Raw genomic sequence first — 18,759 nt, 5'->3', positions numbered from 1 at the left:
GATCCAGTAACCTTGCAGCCCATCAAGGAAAGGGGAGGATATAAAATGATATAATTAATCATTTTAGCTCGCAGCATCTAGACAGACTGCTAAGATTAGACATGAAGCTTCTGTGGGGGCTGGAACACCCTGAGTGGCCTCATCTGCCAAGCACTTTGCTTTTACTAAATAATCAGAGATGTTAGATCAGTCGATCTTGGACTCTTTCATGCCTTGGGTGGGAGAGCCATCCAAGGACATGACGCCTTTCAGGAAATTCTTCAGAGGAACTGGGATGTGTGCAGCAGCCACCTCGGCTGGTGGAAGCCCAAGAGGCAGCACCCATGTGGGTGCCCGGCCCACCCTGGCACCTCTGCTGCCGGCAGAGAAGCGGCAGCGGCGCTGGCTTCCTGAGATCTCATGAAAACCTGTCAAAGTTTCACCAGAACCCATCACCGTCATTGTTGCTTGCAGGTGCCACTGCATAATCCAGGTAAGAGAAGTCTCAGCGGGGGGCAGCGGGGCGAGGGGGGAAGGGCGAGGTGGCATCTTCCCATTTTGTTTCAGGCAACAAACAGGACACACTGCCTCCATATGCTTGACCATCCCCTGGGAAATACCTGTTATTCAGGGGTTGGCAAACTATGGCCCCTGGGCCAGATTAGGCCCACCTGGGTCCTAAATCTGGCCTGCGCCGCGAAGCCGGAACCTGCCACGAAGCCAAGACTCCCAGCGATGGCGACGGAAGAGGTGGCTCTGCCAATCAAATGCCGCACCTGATTTACCTCAGCATGGCGCGGGGACATATCTGCCAATCAAATGCTGTGCCTGGTTTACCTCAGTGGCGTTTGATTGGCAGAGATGTCATCGTGCCACTCTGAGGAAAACCAGGCATGGCGTTTGATTGGCAGAGATGCCGCCACCATTTGGCCTCGGCCTCCTGCCACTGCCACTGCCCTGGTGCTCCTGTGGGCCAGAGAGCAGAGCGGATGAGCTCGCTCTGCCTACCTGCTTCACGAGAAGCAGCGGCAGCGGAGGTGGTGGTGGTGGCGGCAGCCCCTGGGAAGGTAAGCACAGAGCCTTCTTTCTCTAGGCGGAGAGGAAGTCCGTTTCACACCACCACTGCCAGCTCTTTGGTGAATGAGGCAGGCAACAAACCGAGAGGTGGTTGGGGCTGGGTGGGTGGGGGAGGACTACTCACTCCCCTCGGCGTGTGCATAGGAATTCATTTAAAAAAATAAAAATAAAAAATAGTTTGGTCCTCCACAAGGCCTGAGGGACTGTGGACTGGCCCCCTGCGGAAAAAGTTTGCTGACTGCTGCTGTTATTCATGGCCCAGCCAAATTCAGTGTTTATATCTTCACTGCAGACATACTAGCAAATCACAGGCTCCCACATGGATGGCAAAAACTTTTACTATTAATGATGCTTCTTCCACCACGCCCTGTGGCAAGATCCATCTGCTCTACTGTCCTGGAACCAGAGTATCCAGTTCTTTGAGGTGTCCCCTGCATTGATCTCAAACAGACCTTTAGTAAGGGAAACTTTCCCCACCAGTTTATCTCAATTCCAGGAGATGCCACCCTTCCTAAATTAATTGATTGATAAATTAACCACCTCCCACATATGTCCCAAGGTAATGTACAAAATATAATAAAAGTAACTAAAAACCAGTTACAAAACAGCACAAAAATAACAAAGGATAAGTTTTGAAAGAGTACAAAATGGACACCTATGGAAGAGACCTATCGTTCCAGCTGAGATACGTATATATATATATATTCAATTGTTCACAAGAACTACCTACTCTGGAAGAATGGCAGACGAAGGTGATTGAATACATGGGACTGGCAGAGTTGACCGGCAGAATTCGTGACCAGGGGAAAGAGACAGTGGAAGAAGACTGGAAGAAATTCAAGATATATCTTAAAAATTATTGTAAAATTGAGGAGTGCTAGATGTCAGGGAATAAGAAATAGAGAATTGCAGCTGTAACTAATAAGTTAAAGAAAAAGGATTGTAATGAAAGTGAGTTAAATAATTAATTATTGGAGAGTTGCTAAAGAAATGTAAAAAATAAGGATGCAGTAAAAGGGAGGTACGGGGAAGTCGGAGAAATAAGGTGTATGAAAATAAGATAACGGAACTATACATGTTTATATGTTGGTATGTTTTTAGTTTGTCTATTGTTTGTTTTAATTATGTGTTTGGAAAACAAATAAAAAATTATTATATATATATATATATATATATATATTCAATTGTTTATGGAAAGCATAGGTAGTGGGCACCTGTTGTACCTCAACAGGCATGCTGTTCTACAGAACAGGCGCAGCCACAATGAAAGCCCTGTTCTGAGTTACTGTGGAGCATAAATTTATGCATTTCATGCAGCTTTAAAAGCCATAGGAGCTCCGATCTGTTAGAAAATACGGATGTGTATTATGAAGGAACCATTGAAAGCAATACCTCAAATTTCCCCTTGTAGAGCTCATGGTTGGTATTTATGTTCTCCTAAGATCTACACCAGGCATAGGCAAACTCGGCCCTCCAGATGTTTTGGGACTACAACTCCCATCATCCCTAGCTAACAGAACCAGTGGTCAGGGATGATGGGAGTTGTAGTCCCAAAACATCTGGAGGGCCGAGTTTGCCTATGCCTGATCTGCACGCAAGTAGGATTGAATTGAAATGCCAAGATCATTCATTACACGAATGATCAGCCTTTCAGGCATTTTCTGGCCTCTGTTACTCAGCCACAGCTATTTCTCTGCTGACTGTATTTTGTACATTGTGTATCCTTTTAATGTAGTCTTATTGTATTGTTCTTATATTAATATTAGAAACCTCAGTGGACTTTTGTTTTGAATGAAGGGTGGTATTTAAATATTTTTAAATTAAAAATAAAATTGGAGTTGGGAAGTGGTTCAGAAATGCTTTTGAGACACTTCTTAAAATATAGTGGTGTTTCCTTTTCTCTTCGTGACAGTCCAGACCGCTACAGAGGAGCAACACCACATCACTGCTGACAGCTCCTGATTATACATGGCATACATGGTGCAATCTCAAATGTAGCTTTCATCTTGCTTTCAGCCTGGCCTTTATTCAGTGGGCATAATGCTTCCTTTAGCAACAGATGGCTATATCACTGAGTCTATAAAAAATATACACAACTGCTGAAGACAAGTGATTCAAAAAAGTCATTTTATTAGATTGATGCTCCTGTTGCATGTGGCACATACAGAGAAAATTAAGACACAAGGTGTGGTGAGGAGCAAGAACAAATTAGTCTATCACTGAACAAAATTTCCCTGCAAAGTTATATACACGCTTGGAAAGTTTAGATCAGTGAATCAGAACATTAAGGTTGAAGTAAAGGGCGTTATTGTTGTTCAGTTGCTGAGCTTTGTTCTCAGTCTAGCTGAACAAAAATGTACAATGGCAATTTATGGACACTTCGGCCACTTGAGGCAATATTGTTTCAAGTCAAAAAGCAAAACGAATCCAAATTATTACTTGAAAGAAACGGCATTGTTTGAGGTGCTAAATGTGAGGTGAAAAGCATTAAAAAACCCTTTAAGCAAGAATCTCGGCTGCAATCTATGTAATAGTTAGGTCCCATTGAAATCAATAAGCATAAACATGGACGACAATGTGGTTGATTTTCTTGATCCCAATACACTCACTTTGATGGCAACTGAATTTGGCCAGTAATCACTAGACAAGTAATCAGTGTTTTCAAGTCTGGTCACATTGATCATCTACTTGTGCACGAGCAACTGAGTGCTGGATACCAAACACACACACACACCACCCCGGAAGCACAAGGCATTTTGCTGCCTGGTGGAACAGCAAATGGTGCCTCCATTCAAGGTACACAGTACCCAAGGCTAGCCAACTTAATCTGCTACCTGAGGCAGAAAATCCCACAAAGTAAAATTACAATAACCATACATTAAATAACAAAGAATTTGCTGCCCTTCTGTGACACCTAATGCCAGCTGCCTGAGGCAACTAAAACCTAATGTGAGGGCCAGTACCTTTCTTGTCTTTGACGGATCAGATCCAAAATGGTGATTCTTGCATAGAACTTTGCTTCCAAGCATGGATCACCTTTGCTGGATTATATCAGTGTGTGGAAATTCAGAGAAAGCACGCACACCTTAGTTCCTGTTGAAATCAGCGGGATAGTAAATTTTACCAGGGCCATTCAGTTCCACTGATTGCAATTAACGCTAAGTGCAGCCAACTTTCTCTAGCTAGTGCTCCTGTCTTTAAAAATTGCTATTGACCTGGATATTTATTCTGTGCAATGAAAAACTGATGAGAAATTGTCAACCTTTTATTTGGAATCAGCTGTATTGGAATATTTGAAAAAAATTAGGGTGGGATTCACCTAACCAGCTCTGTCAGCAGAAGCCCTGTGTAAGGACTTCTGTTTGCACTTTGGGGGTTTCCCCCATCTCCTCATACTTTGGGGGGGGGGTTAGGAGAACCCCCACTACAGCACATAGGAGCCATTCCACCTGGCAAGCTGAAATGCTTGTGCAGATCGAATAACTGGAAGAGTGCAAAGTTGAATTTCACCCTTAGTTGTTATTTTCCCCACCAACAGAACAAAAAGGCTACATCTAAGCCAGATCCTCTCATGCTCTTTCAACCCTGCTGTTGTCCACATTGGCTGTTTGTCATTGACCAGTGCTGCAGAATATGTTACCTGCAGACTGATAATGTCAGGTTTGGGAATATTGTCACCACTACCCTGCCTATTTGATTATTAATGCTTTTCTGATGTTACCAGCAATGGCTGTTACCAGGAGCTATGCCGCAGAGGTTCTCATGACGTTGAAGGTAACGAATGTGCCAGTATTTTGCTGAAGTGTATTGAATATCATCTGACTTTCAGTATTTGCGCTGAAAAAAAGCACTTGCTAACACTTCTTGCAATCATGCTGTTTGACTATGGGAAGGACTATGCAGGTCTGCAGGTCTCCTGAGAAATGGAAACATAGGAAGCTGACGTATACTGAGTCAGACCAATAGTTCTTCTAGTTCAGAACTGGCAGCTGACTGGCATTGGCTCTCCAGGGACATTCCCCGCCTTTTCTGGAGATGCCTGCGATTGAGTCTGGGACCTTCTGCATGCAAGAAACATCCTCTACCTCTGAGCTATGGCCCCAGTATATAAAAAGGCAATTGAGGAGGAGGACAAGGAAGTTCCCAGAGATGCCCATGTTAGTCTTGAATAATCCATGTGGATACTGCAGGTGGACAATAAGAAATAAGAACACAAGAACTAGAGGAAGTAGCAGAAGAGGAGAAAACTGTCAAAGGCAAACACTTTATAAGCTATGCAAGTCAAAATGGCACTGGATTGAGATTGCCTGCAATGTAGACATGCCCTTATTAGCACCCTCCACATCAGCCCAAGATTAGTGCCCCATGACACAATCTTGTGATTTTACAAATAAAGGAATTAGCACTGGAAGGAACTATTTATTTTTGAAACATTGTCAGAAAATACAACTTTCAACATTTCCCCCCTCCCCCAATTCAAGCAATAAGTTAATTTTAAAAATACTCAAAATGTTGCAGCTTTCAGTAATTTTGGCAAATGATTCATCTTTTTTAAGTACTGTATATGACAGACAAAATCAAAATGCTTCTAGAAAAACCTGCTAGACAAAATAGTTTTGCAAATCACAGACTCTCAACAAATATAGCTGTTTTCACTACTCTCAAGAAGAAGAAATATGGGTGTGAAATAGATCTAAATAGATCTTCAAAAAAAAAAAAAGAGAGAGAGGGGAGGAGATAGAGATTTTGTTAAAAATTGCAAAGCTGGGACCAGCTCTAAACTGCAGCAAGAATGAGCTGCACCTTAAGCAACTGAGCTCATGCAAAAGGTTCTCCGGAGAACATAAATACAGAAAAAGTGTTATTTTTTTCCCTGAGGAATTTGTAACTCTGTAAAACACATCAAAGGGCAGGCTGGGTTACACACAGCACAGACTCCATGAACATCACAGTATGAGTAAGAATTTTTTTGTAATGTATCGCTGATCACAATAACAAGGGTTGTTCACATATCACGAGGAGTCTAATCAAGGCCTTTTCACTTGTCAGCCTCATCCCCTTCCAGTTTCTTTTCTTAAATCTGCATGGTTATCTGCAGAATGTCAGTGCTTCTCTACTATTTGTCCACCTCCAGACACGCACAAATAGCTATTTTACAGGTTATTTTACAGGCCAGTGTTCCGGCCTATGTCACACTTCTCCAACTTTTCCCCCATCCCAGGCAGCCATGTCCAAAAAGTGAAAACCACACAGAACATCACCTTGAGAGACATAAATAACTAAGACAAATATGACCACAGAACAGTTTTGCTGCCTTTGTCATTGCGGGAACAAGTGCCCTCACTGCCTAACGTCCACTTCTTCCATTCAGCCATAGAATTGCTGTGGAATTCCAGACAAGTGGCAAAGAATCAAACGGAAATGAATTGAAAAAGAACTTGGTTGAGTCCCATTGAATTCACCACTCGATGCATCATGGTGTTGGAGGCAGTTTGGGAGAGGGACAGGAGCCCTGGCTGTCAAAGCTGGCTGCTCGGCCATGCCACTGAGGAAAAGAAAAAGGCAGCAAGTTAGTGAAGGAAGTCATAAACAAGCAGGGCATAAAAATGTACTAGCACCACTAATCCAGAGGTCTATTGTCAGCTCAGGCAGAGATGGAACTCCAGCACTAGTGGGATGTCCCATTCATTTAAATGGAGGGATGCACAATTGTGCTCTCCATTTAGATGAATGAATATGCCCTTCACATGCACACATGAGCTTTCACAAAAGAGTCTTAGAGCTGAGCCAACTGTGCATGCGAGCAAATCTCTTCATCACCGTCAGCTTTGTCCTCAGTACCATGAGATATAAATCAGTGTCCTCTGAAAAACTCAAGCCTTGATTACAAAATGGAAGGGGAAGACTTCCAAGGCACTCAGATGGGGTAACAAAATGGAATAGATAACAAACTGAGCTTGAGCAATCAAAGAGCAATTTTGGATTTTAGTACTACTCTACGTGATACCACGTTCATTGTGGTTGTTCATCATGTTTACAATGATTACGCACATATAGACGTATTCCTGCCATCTGCTTGAAATCTAGTGAGATGGATGAAGACAAAAGGAACAGCAAGAGGCAAGAGGAATCAGGGGGGTCTATGTTAATGGAAAGAAGAAGACAAACAGAAAGAAACAGAAGCTGAAATGCACAAAACTATCGGAAATCAATCATACTGCGAAAAGAGAGAAAATATTCAAAAGAAGAAAACTGACCAACCAAATATCTAAGGGAAAAGAGTCCCATAGTTATGATGCAGCAATCAAGAAAGGACATTAGCCGTTGAGAGGATGAGCACATGAATTAGGAGGTTAAACATGTCTAGTCAGAAGTAAATGCCGTTGAGTTCAATGTGGCTAACTCCTCCTATAGATAAAAGGACCTTTCAATTTTGGTTCTCTCAGTTTCTCATTTTTCCAATCTTAAATTTGATTCCCAACATTTCTACAGTGATTTGCAGCAAATTCTTTTCAAAAACCCTCCTGAAAATTCTTCGACCCTTTAATGCAAATTTCTCCTAATATACATATTTTTGTATGCAGTTTTGGCTAATGTATACATTTTTTGCAAGCAATTTGTCCTAATATAACACAGCTTTGTATGTTATTTTCACTAATATATTCATCATTAGGCTCACTGTGACCTAATATAAAGCATATTTGTAAACACTGTAAGCACTGCAAAATTCAGATAAGTGTAAATTTCAAAGGATGACTATGTTTTGGTTCTTACATTGTTTCAGAAAGTGCAAATTTGATCAATTCAGCTTTAAATGCAAACTGAATTGAATTCTTCCCTAATTCCTATTTCTACCATCTAGGTAAGTGGGTCTCAGATTCCAGCTTAAGTTAGTATTAGAAGAACAAAGGACAAAAGGAGGCCAATAGAAAGAAATCAAGAATAATAACCTATTCATTTTTTGAACACTGCAATTCAAAGGGGTGTTGGTGCATTGGGAAGGATTCAAGTCAAAGGCAGAAAAGGATAAAAAGTAATTGTAAACAGTTTCAAAATATGCCAAAATGAATTTTTACTCTGCATGTTCACCTCATAAGTGGAAAAGTAACGTAAATTGAGCCTAGAAGAAGAAAGTCTGTCAGATGTTAAATGCCAAATACCAATCTCAAATATTGACAGAGTTCCAACAAATGTTTTAAATTCATTATGTTACCATTTTCTTCCACTATTCCGTTGTCAAACATGAAAAGCCATTAACATTGCATATCACATACCAAATGCTAAATACAATTGCATACCTGCCAGTTATCAATCAGTAATATGAAATACTGACATTAAATAAATAGCGCTGGGTGTCAGAAACTGAGGGTGAATAGCAATAGAAGATGGTTTTGTTAAGAATTTGAAGGGGCATGATTTAAGGTAGGGTAGGATACCTCAGGCCAGGGGGCCAAAAGTAGCCCTCCAGGTCTCTCTCTTCAGCTCTTGAGGCTCTCTCTGGGCAGTGCCTCTACCAGGGAAAGGCTGGGTTAGATAATCCCACAGGTCCAGTCACCTTTCTAACATTCCCAAAGCCAGCATATGGGTTAATTGTAGTGTGGCAGTTAAAACTATAAGCTACGTGTTGTGGTATTTTTGGTTCAAATATCAGCAGAGCCATGAACTCACTGGATGGCCTTAGGCAAGTCATCATCTCTGAGCCTCAGTAATCATCTCTTCTCACCTATGATATGGGGATAATAAATAATGCTGGCCTACCACAAAGGGTTAGTGTAGGAACTACTGAGATAGTGTTTGTAGAACACTTACACTATTGGCCTGTGTTTTTTTTTTTTTTTTGAAGTTTGTGTTTATAAGCTGCTTTAGGAGGCCTTTGCCTTGAAATGTGGTGTAGTGGCAGAGTGCTGGACTGTGGCCTCGAAGACCAGGATTCAAATCCCTACTCAGTCAGGAAGTGCACAGGGTGACCTTGGGCCAGTCACAGTATCTTAACCTAACCTACTTCACAGGGTTTTAGTGAGGATCAGATGGGGATGGGGAGACCCGTGTTCACCTTGCTAAGCTCCTTGAAGGGAATTCTGGATGAAACAATAGTAATAATGATAAGGACATTTGCTACGCAGGTGCTAGTTTTTAAAATAGTTTTAATTGCATTTCATTTTTAAAAGTACAATGCGCTTTCAGGTAAAGATTAGAAAGATTGCACTCATCATGTCATTTATTTAAATAATATGGGGGGGGGGGAATAACAGCCCAGGCATCAGTAAAGGCTGGCCTATGAGGGTGAATGGGGAAATGCCCCACCAACCTCAATTTGCCCTCAGCCAGACCCCACCTGCCTGCCTTCTTTCTTACAAAGAGTAAAACTCTGCCTGTGATTGACTCTGGCTCCACCTACTGTTGACCTCCCGTGTTCCACCCTACCACTTCCAATGGCCACGAGTCACCGCACCCTGCCATAGCATAGATTGCTTAGATACTATTATGTCTTCCTTATATTAATCATGATTGCTAATGCATTTTTGTTTGTTTTGTAAACCAGCACTCTGCTGTCAAGCCTTTGATCACCAAAGGCATCATGAAAAATAAGTACAGCCAGCCACAGTCAAGTTCCTTATCTTATCTATGATAAAAGGCTGCTCTTACTTTGGCTTCAGTGTTGCTTCGCATTATATCATGCAACTATTAAAAAACAAACAAATAAAAAACCACTCAAACGACTTCAAACTTAATCCAATAATTCTGTCCAAATTTAGCTAATGAAGTTTAGCAGGATCCACTTCCTAGTCATGAGGTCATTGTTTAAATTGGAAGACCAGAACAAGCTGGAAGTAAATGAAAGGCTCAGCGTGCAGGATAAGCACATTTTTAGGCACTTTAGATTATAAATTATTGGCAACGTGTCTTCAGGCTATGAAGTGCAATTTTAAGCATGCTACTCTCAGTTCTAAATTCTTGCCTTCTGACCTCTGGTGTTGTGTTAGCATTCAGGCAAGTGTCAAGCTTGTTCTATGAACACACGGCTTGTTCTTGATGTAGAACTAGGTACTTCAAAGATGTCTTTGGTATACTATTCGAAGCCCTGTGTTTGAATGCATTAACAGCGCTGTTCTCCCACATTTCATGCAAACCCATGAAAGAATCCTAGAACTGTAGAGTTAGAAGGGAGTCCAGGGGTCATCTAGTTTAATCCCCCGCAATGCAAGAATGACAGCTAAAGAATCCCTGACAGATGGCTATCGAACCTCTGCTTAACAACCTCCAATGAAGGAGAGTCCATCACCTTCTGATGGAGTCTGTTCCACTGTTGAACAACTCTTACCACCAGAAGGTTCTTCCTAATGTTGAGTCAGAATTTCCTTTGTGCTTTGAGACCCCCAACCACCCCCCAAAAATGAAGACACAGTGACATGGGATTTTAGTTTAAGTTACTGGGCAAATTTTAGGCCACAAATTTATTGAATTCAGAATGTGAGTGGTATTGGCTTAGGCATTAGAATCATCCAAACTATATCAGACTTCCACCCGCATTGTGGGGAATCTGATAAAAGGGTGAAACACTGCCAGAGGAAGCCCTGCCGATGCAAACCGACTCGAGCTCACCCCCGGTGTCCCTGTGGGGTCCTGGTATGGCCCTAGCAGATACCGTGGGGCTTCGGACAAGACCCAAGCCAACCCCTGATTCCTTTAACAGTATACCCTTGAGCTTGGAGGGGCAGGTGATGGCCGCACCTCCCCTCCCCACACATTGCTGATCCAATGCCTAACCGCCAAACCTTACAAAGTTGTGATGATTGCTATGTGGTAGGCAAAAAGCAAATGACTCTGCCAGTCTGCCAGATGGAAAAAATTCCTACCAGGCAAAACAGACGACTAACAACGTCCATAGCAAGGCCAACACACCAGATAAAGGGTGGGTGGGCGGGTGATCCGCTGCGTGAAGGCAAAGAGGTCCAGCAAACATCGTGCAGGGGTTAAATAATATTTCGCAGCCGTCACCCCCCAAGCCAAGCCATTGGCTTTAGGGACCAAGTGATTGCGAAACGACCAACTGGAGTGGAGCAGGACGTAGCTCTGCCCACACCCAGGAAGTGGGAGATGCCTGGGGGCCCAAGCGCAATGCGTACCCGCCTTGAAGAGGATCCGATTTCTTCTAACTTGAATCCATGGGTTTGGATTCTACACTCTGGACTAGGAGAAAACAAGCTTGCTCTGTCATCCATGTGGCAACCTTTCAGATATTTGAATATGATGATATATCACCTCTCAGTCTTCTCTTCTCCAGGCTAAACATATATAACTCTTTCAACCTTTCCCCCAAGGCTTGGTTTCCAGACCCTTGATCATCTTGGTCACTCTCCGGTGCACACGTTTCAGCTTGTCAATATCCTTCTTAAACTGTAGTGCCCAGAACTGGATACAGTACTCCTTGCCTTTATGGGGCTTAAGGTTTGCTTCATACATTATGTGGCGGCAAAACCAGGTTCTTGTACCCACACTATATTTCCTAAAGCATATGTTCCCCTACAAGCACAATATGTAAAATAGATTGTACAGAAATGCACTTGCATCACAGCCCTCTGTTTTGTATCTCTGTCTCTATTAATGGCAGACTTCTACATAAAGGAACATGAATTTCCAAAGGACATTTCTAAACTCCCCCCCCCCAAAAAAAAACCCCTCCAGTAACAAAATCAACCTCTCTATCTATTATTCATCACTGAAACAGGATATTTGAATTGTGGCCTGTTTTTAAACAGCGATTCAGTTTTTCTCACCAAGTTACAAGATGAAAGAGAAACATTAGTCTCTTATGATCTTCCTTAGACCTGGCTTTCAAGAAGGTTCAAATAACCCTAAAGGTAAAGGTAAAGGTAAAGGTAAAGGGACCCCTGACCATTAGGTCCAGTTGTGACCGACTCTGGGGTTGCGGCACTCATCTCACTTTATAGGCTGAGGGAGCCGGCGTTTGTCCACAGACAGCTTCCGGGTCATGTGGCCAGCATGACTAAGCCGCTTCTGGTGAACCAGAGCAGCGCACGGAAACGCCGTTTACCTTCCCACCAGTTCCCGCCGTTTACCTTCTACTTGCACTTGACGTGCTTTTGAACTGCTAGGTTGGCAGGAGCAGGGACCGAGCAACGGGAGCTCACCCCGTCACAGGGATTCAAACTGCCAACCTTCTGATCGGCAAGTCCTAGGCTCTGTGGTTTAACCTACAGTGCCACCCGCCTCCCAAATAACCCTAGGCCTGCATTAATAAATCCAGAGTGCATTCTGATAACTTCTTAGATCCATGTGGTTAGGTTCCAAATCATAGATAAAGGATGGGCAACCTCAGGCCCTAGGGACCAAATATGGGCCTCTGGGCCTCTCTATGTCACCCTTGGGACTCTTCCTAAGCCATGACCCTTCCTAGGGCAATCATGTTCCATGCTCTTCTCGGGGTCTTTTGCCTGGCTGGAATGTGTCCTTGAATTCTGATGATGCCTCTTCATTGCTGGATGGAGAAAGATGTGTGTATAAATGTCTAAGTTACAGCCATTTGCTCCACATGCTTTTGTTTCTGGCCCCACTGGCAGCTGGCCCCTGGAAAGTCTCCTTGGGCTGACAAAGTTCCCCAACTCTTGCCATGCAGAATCAATTTTCCAAGACAGGGAAAAACTGCTAATATGGAACCTGAACATCTGATACCTCGATGCTGGCAGATTATAGAACAAATAAAGCCCTTTAAAAACATCTAAAAACCAATTTTAAGCTCTTTGTGTTTAAAGGGAGCTTGAGAAGCTGACAAAATATTGATTCCAACTGTGACAGATTCTCCAGAGAAGTTTCATTGCTCTAAATACACAGATGGAATTGCTTTTGAACAAGCCCTCTAGGGTGTCACCTACACTCATTAAGTACCTGATGTATTATTTTAAACAAATAAATGTCACGGTCCCCAAAGACTGAAACGGCCTTATTAAATTTTAGATCTATTTTATTGTAACGAGCTGATGATAATATGAGTTTGCAATACCAGATACAACCAAACTCATCCTCCGGAAATCTCTGCTAAGCCCTTTCCCCATCAGTGTCTGCAAAAACAAAACAAAAAACAGGCCGCTGTTGTTGTTGTTTTTCTCTCTTTGTTTAATATTTTCTTGTAAAATGATCCTTGTCTGATGGATACCTTGGAATATTTGGAGTGAGACAGCATCACAGGAGAAAAGGAGTGGGATGACTCTGCTACAGGGATCACTGCCTTGGGAGCGCTCAATCCAGGTGCTGGATTTTGCTGTTGGCAGAAATAGATAAAGGGTCATTGGCGGATGAATTATAGGGTACGTTTGTGCTAAAACAAATTAGCACTAAGGGGCTGTTTCAGTTTGCGTATTTAAAGGGCATACCTAAATATCAGTCTTGAAGAGTGTCAGACACGAAGTCATTGTACATCCAGCCCACATAAACCAGCAGTAGCACTCTCACCAGCTCTACGCTGGGGAAACCCAGCCAGATGGGCGGGATACAAATAATAAATTATTATTATTATTACGCAAAATGATGGTGAGACCAGTGCAGGGTCATGCAGCCCACCACCCAAGTTACTGATGCATGCATATTTTCCGCGCTTAACACCACATGCACGACAAATAGAAAGCACAAGCAGTTGCAACCTGAATATCGCCTGAGGAATTATATTTTGGTGCAACCCGAATATCGCCTGTGGAATTATATTTTGGTTTCTCTCCTGGGTAAGGAGTGCAGTTTGGCAAAGGTTGTGGCTCAGTGTTACAGGACATGCTTTGCATGCAAAAGGTCCCAGGTTCAGTCCCCAGCACCTCGAGGTAGGGCTGAAAGAGATTGCTCTTTGAAAACCCAGAAAGCTGCTGCCACTCAACATGGAGACCACTGTCATGTTTGGCAGGTGGGTGGGGCCATCTAGCTTTCAATCGCCTGATGTCACAATGATGTCAGGTGACCCATGTGGTGATTGTTGGGGCTTCAAAGCACCATTCACTGCTCTCTGCAAGCAGGGGGAACAGCCGTAGCTCAGCGGAAGAGCATCTGGTTGGCATGCAGAAGGTCCCAGGTTCAGTCCCCAGTATCTCCAGGTAAGGTTGGGAATGTCTCCTGCCTGAAACTCTGGAGAACTGCTGCCAGTATTGAGCTAGATGGACCAAAGGTGCAACACAACTTCCTTTGTTCCTGTGATGATCAGCTGATATCAGCTGTAGGGCAGGTAAGTTGCAGACTGTACAAATAGCCTGACAGGCCCGAGGAGGCTAATTGGGATTATGGGCTGGAGATTTCCCATCACTGGTGTACGCAATAGATGGACCAGTGGTCTGATGTGGTATAAAGTAGCTACTGCAGATAAAGGGCAGGTGAAAGACCACAGAAGGAAGACACTCAGGGCTTTTCCTGCCAGTCATAAGAACATAAGAAAATCCCTGCTGGATCAGACTAACAAGCCCATCTAGTCCAGCATCCCGATCTCAGATGTCTATGGGAGCATATAAGGAGGACCTGAATGCAACAGCACTTTCCCCAAATGTACTTGCAAGCAACTGGTATTCAATAGCATACTGCCTCTGAGAGCGGAAGAAAACATAGTCATAATGGCTAGTAACCTCTGCTAGCTTTATTCTCCATGAATTTGTCTAATTTTCTTGATTAGGCAAGGATTGAACTACCTCCAACGAGTAAAAGAAACTAGGCTTTCAGAAATCCAGAATTCTCTTTCTGCACCACTTACTGAAAATAATGGCGAGATTTAACAACAGCTGCCTCGTACATGCTCATATAAGTGGCCAGATGTTTAGCAATGCCGCACGTGTCAGATGCATGTATAGTTTTATTTTCGGCAAAATTGGAGCTTGCCGTTTTCTGAACAAAATAATGACATATGCTGAACTCAAGGGAACGCTGTTTTCTAGAGATTCATAATTGGTGCCCATCAGTGCTGTAACTGAGCAACCACCAATTGTGCATGAGGGTGTAATGGCCAACGTCTGTAACATCTGGTTCGTATTCTTCTTCATATTCTCAAAGGATCTGTAAGCTCTGCACTGTTTGGTTTAGTGGTTCAAGGCTTTCACTTATTCATTTATTCACGAATGCTTCCTCACCCAGCATGACGCCCAGAGTTTGCCTTAGCAAAAGCAGATCAAAGAAGTACATTTTGTACTTGAACCTAATGTTGGAGGCTTGTGATGGTTATTAACACCTGTGAAAGCTCACATTTAAATGAAGACAGACCCTGCTTTGAGCCTGACTAGGCTCTATGATGGTTGTTGCTCCTCTCCAGATGGTCTCGCTGCATCATGGGCAGCCTGGTGAAAGAGGACTCCCTGGTTCTGGTTCCCAAACCATACTTTTAAAAAATGGTTTAGATTCTGGGATATCCTTCCCTCTCCTATATGTGAAGCAGCAGCCACAAGCTGCTTCAGACATATTCTAAAAACTGATCACTTTGACTTGGCCCTCCCTGACCATAAGACTGGACCCAGTTTTATGTACTTGAGTCGCCTGAATTCCTGTTTTTATAGGCTTTTATGGGTTTGTCTTTTTCTTTGCTTTTTGCTTATAATTTTGTTTTAATGATATTGTTTGTTTTTATATTTCACACTGCTTAGAGATTTTGAGAACATTAACTGGTTTATGTATATGCTTTTTAATAACTAAATCCACCCATACTACATGGAACCTTAATGTGCTGAGATTGAAAACTGGCGATGCATATTGGAGCTGGAAATGTGTTGAGTAGGGGTAGGGGGAAAACATGCCTACCTCCTTCCCTTGGCTTCTTGCTAATAGCAGTACAATACACAGACCCAGACAGCCATAGATTATATTTACAGAAGATGCCAGAGCAGGGTGCCGTGAAAGGGTGTGTGTGTAATATTCTAGAGCTGTTTTTGGTTGTACTGAATAATCCTGTCAGCGTTGCAGAGCCTACTGATTTAATGCATCCTTACAAAAGTGGATTAGAGATCACATAAAAATTATTTAGTAGCATCAGAGGAGTGAAGGCTATCGGATGTCATGAATTATCCACCTCTCTTATCGAACAACGCCCCCTGATCTTCACTGTAACAAATTATCAGTTCCAGAGCACACACTCTACCTTTGCCTGGCCATGTCTATACTTGCTTTTCATGGGCTCAGTCTTCCAGTTAACAAACTTTTCCTAAGCAAACATTAAAAATTTCTGTAATTCATACATTCTGTCTATTTTTAGCCTCTGAGTGGAATCCAAGGCTATGGCTTTGGGGACCCCACTAGACCCCTAATGGGGAAGCAAGATTTGTTGGGAGTGCTAATGGCACGAGTCTTTCCATCTGGTGCACAGGTTGCATATATGTGTAAATAAAACTATACATCTTAAAGAAAAGTCTCCATTAACCTTCATGCGTTGGGACCCGCTGATAGACTGGCTGCACACAACAATACCTTGGACTGTGCCACTGCCTAAGCTTGCAGCAAGATGCGCTGTGGCTATTGAAATAAGTACCTGCTGGTGACCACATGCTCCTATCCCAAAGAACCCACAGGACATCTGGGTGGCATGTGTTGCACTAGAGAACCATGGTTGAAGCTTTGGAAATGTTGCTTACAGTCTACTGAGAAGCTCAAAGAGATCTGAGCTTAAAAGCAAAAAACAGTCTGTGGAAACAGATCCAAAATACACACTCACTCTCTCTCTCTCTCTCTCTCTCTCTCTCTCTCTCTCTCTCTCTCTGTGTGTGTGTGTGTGTGTGTGTCTCCCCACACACTCACACTCATCTGGAGAAAATATTTGGTTCTCTGGGACAACAAGGTAACTTGGTACCTGTGTATCTTGTTTAATGGGAGTTTTTGCTCTTGTTCTAAATAACCTTTTGCTTCAGTTAAGGGTTTCCTTTCCCCTTCGGAATATGTTCCAAGCAGTTTCTTGTTTGCTTTGTTTACTCTCCTACCAAAACAAAACAACAGGGAACAAAACTTATTGGTGGATGCATAGCATACATGTACTTGGAAGTACTTGTTCTAGGATCACAGCAGCTTCTTGTCCCTGATGGGATTCCTCTGCTTCAGATCAACAAATAACAAGGGGAGAGAGAGAGCGTGGGAGGGAGATGAGGAGGAACATCGGTGTGTTCTCTGCTGAATCTTTTTTTTTTTTTTTAAGAGTTAACATTAAATTGATAGTGGCAGAGCTAGTGTATCAACCAAATAGACATCTAGACACTGGCATCCTTCTTTGCATCTGTATCTGGCTGTACTTTACGACTACCAAACACAATGACCCCATATTGTAGTAGTCTAGCTGATTACAGGTGAAGTTAGCCAAGCGCCGTGAATTTTCCTGTGTTTTGTCTCAAGGAGACAGTTTACAGGGAGTTCAGTGTCAATCTGGGGTTTCATTGGGTCCTAGATGGATGGTAACCCAGGCTTCATTGCTCTTCCTGTATTCCCTTGCATTGCAGCTAGGAACATTACTGAGTCATAATTGTGGACTTTTTTGTGCATGCATCCTGCAACTGACTGAGCAACCCCAGATGTCCTATCAATTGAACATTCACCCTAGTTTGCTGACACAAAACTTACATGGAGGTTAGATTGTATCCAGTCTTTACTTTAAATATATTTAATATATGCATATAGTTTTACTTCTATCAATGTCTGCTTGCTTTTTATGATTGTTTTAAAAACATTTTAGCAGTTCTCATTTTTATATGTAAACCACCTTGAGTCCTGTCAGGAAAAAAGGCAGGGTATAAATAAACATTATAATAAACATAATAATTCATTCTGATTTGCTCGCTTGGTGGTTATATGACTTTCCATTAACCAATTCTTTATGTCACACATTTTCTCATCACTTTTCAAACACAAAATGTCAGGGTGGGCTTTTGTGTGTGTGTGTTTTTTTAAAGCAGATTTGTTGCACTGGTGCTTTAATTTTGCAAAGCTACATTTCCTGGTATGCACCTGAATCCCTCCCACAAAATACTGTCAGTTGGAGGTGTACCTCCTGCTTCCTTTGCTTCTTTCCCCATTTGGGGCAGCACAATTATTGGTTTGCTTTGTTGCTTAATCTGTTGATGGGAGCCTTTGAAGATGGTATGGAAATGGCAGCTGGTGCAGAATTCAGGGGCCAGGTTGCTAACTGGGTCAAGAGATGGTCTGAACACACAACGCCACTCCTGGCACAACTGCATTGCGTACTAATCAATTAGGATAGGAGGGTGGTGCCATAAGAAAGGGCCTGATCAGTGGAACGTTCTCCCCAGAGAGGCATGCCTGGTGCCATTGCTATCTGTTTTTAGGCACCAAGCAAAACTGTTCTGATTCATCCTGCCTTTGGATCTTAATTTCTATTTATCTTTTAGTAGGTGAGGTTGAATTGGCTCTGCTTTATACACAGTATAGGTGCGTTTTAGGTTCCTTTACACTTGCTTTTAATGTTCATTTTGTAAGTTGCTTTGAGTTCACCTTTCTGAAACAAGTGATTAAGTAATAATAGTAGGGTATTTCTCCTAGAAGCTGTCCACTAGAGCATCGTGTTCTGCAGATGTTACTGTAGATATCATATTAGATTTTGAACAGTTCTGGAGGCTGCAGATGACTTATGTACTTCTGCTTCAGCAAAGATCAGCTCCATTAACTCCTTCCATTTTACTCAGTTCTCTGCTTTATTCCCAGCTTCAAAGTCCATGGAAGTAGGCACGTTTT

The 18,759-nt window shown here is 42.7% G+C and overlaps 1 protein-coding gene across 4 annotated transcripts in view; it reads right to left on the bottom strand.

The window, feature by feature from the left end:
* Window positions 1–3,167: 3,167 nt before the first annotated feature.
* Window positions 3,168–18,759, bottom strand: part of SYT6 (synaptotagmin 6) — a 139,039-nt gene continuing 123,447 nt past the window's right edge. For 3 of the 4 annotated variants that reach the window (XM_083746037.1, XM_083746039.1, XM_083746040.1), the window contains exons 7-8: window positions 13,232–13,336; window positions 5,524–6,601 (exon numbers count right to left, since the gene is read on the bottom strand). In XM_083746037.1, the coding sequence (XP_083602163.1) occupies window positions 6,530–6,601; window positions 13,232–13,336 (177 nt within the window). In that variant the 3' untranslated portion in view covers window positions 5,524–6,529. Of the gene's footprint in view, window positions 6,602–13,231; window positions 13,337–18,759 lie in introns of all 4 variants that reach the window. The other variant, XM_083746038.1, reaches the window with a different exon arrangement.

The sequence above is a fragment of the Podarcis gaigeae genome, assembly GCF_964106915.1.
Source record: "Podarcis gaigeae genome assembly, chromosome: 6".
Classification (NCBI taxonomy): Eukaryota; Metazoa; Chordata; class Lepidosauria; order Squamata; family Lacertidae; genus Podarcis; species Podarcis gaigeae.
This window is presented reverse-complemented; position numbering and strand designations above follow the sequence as displayed.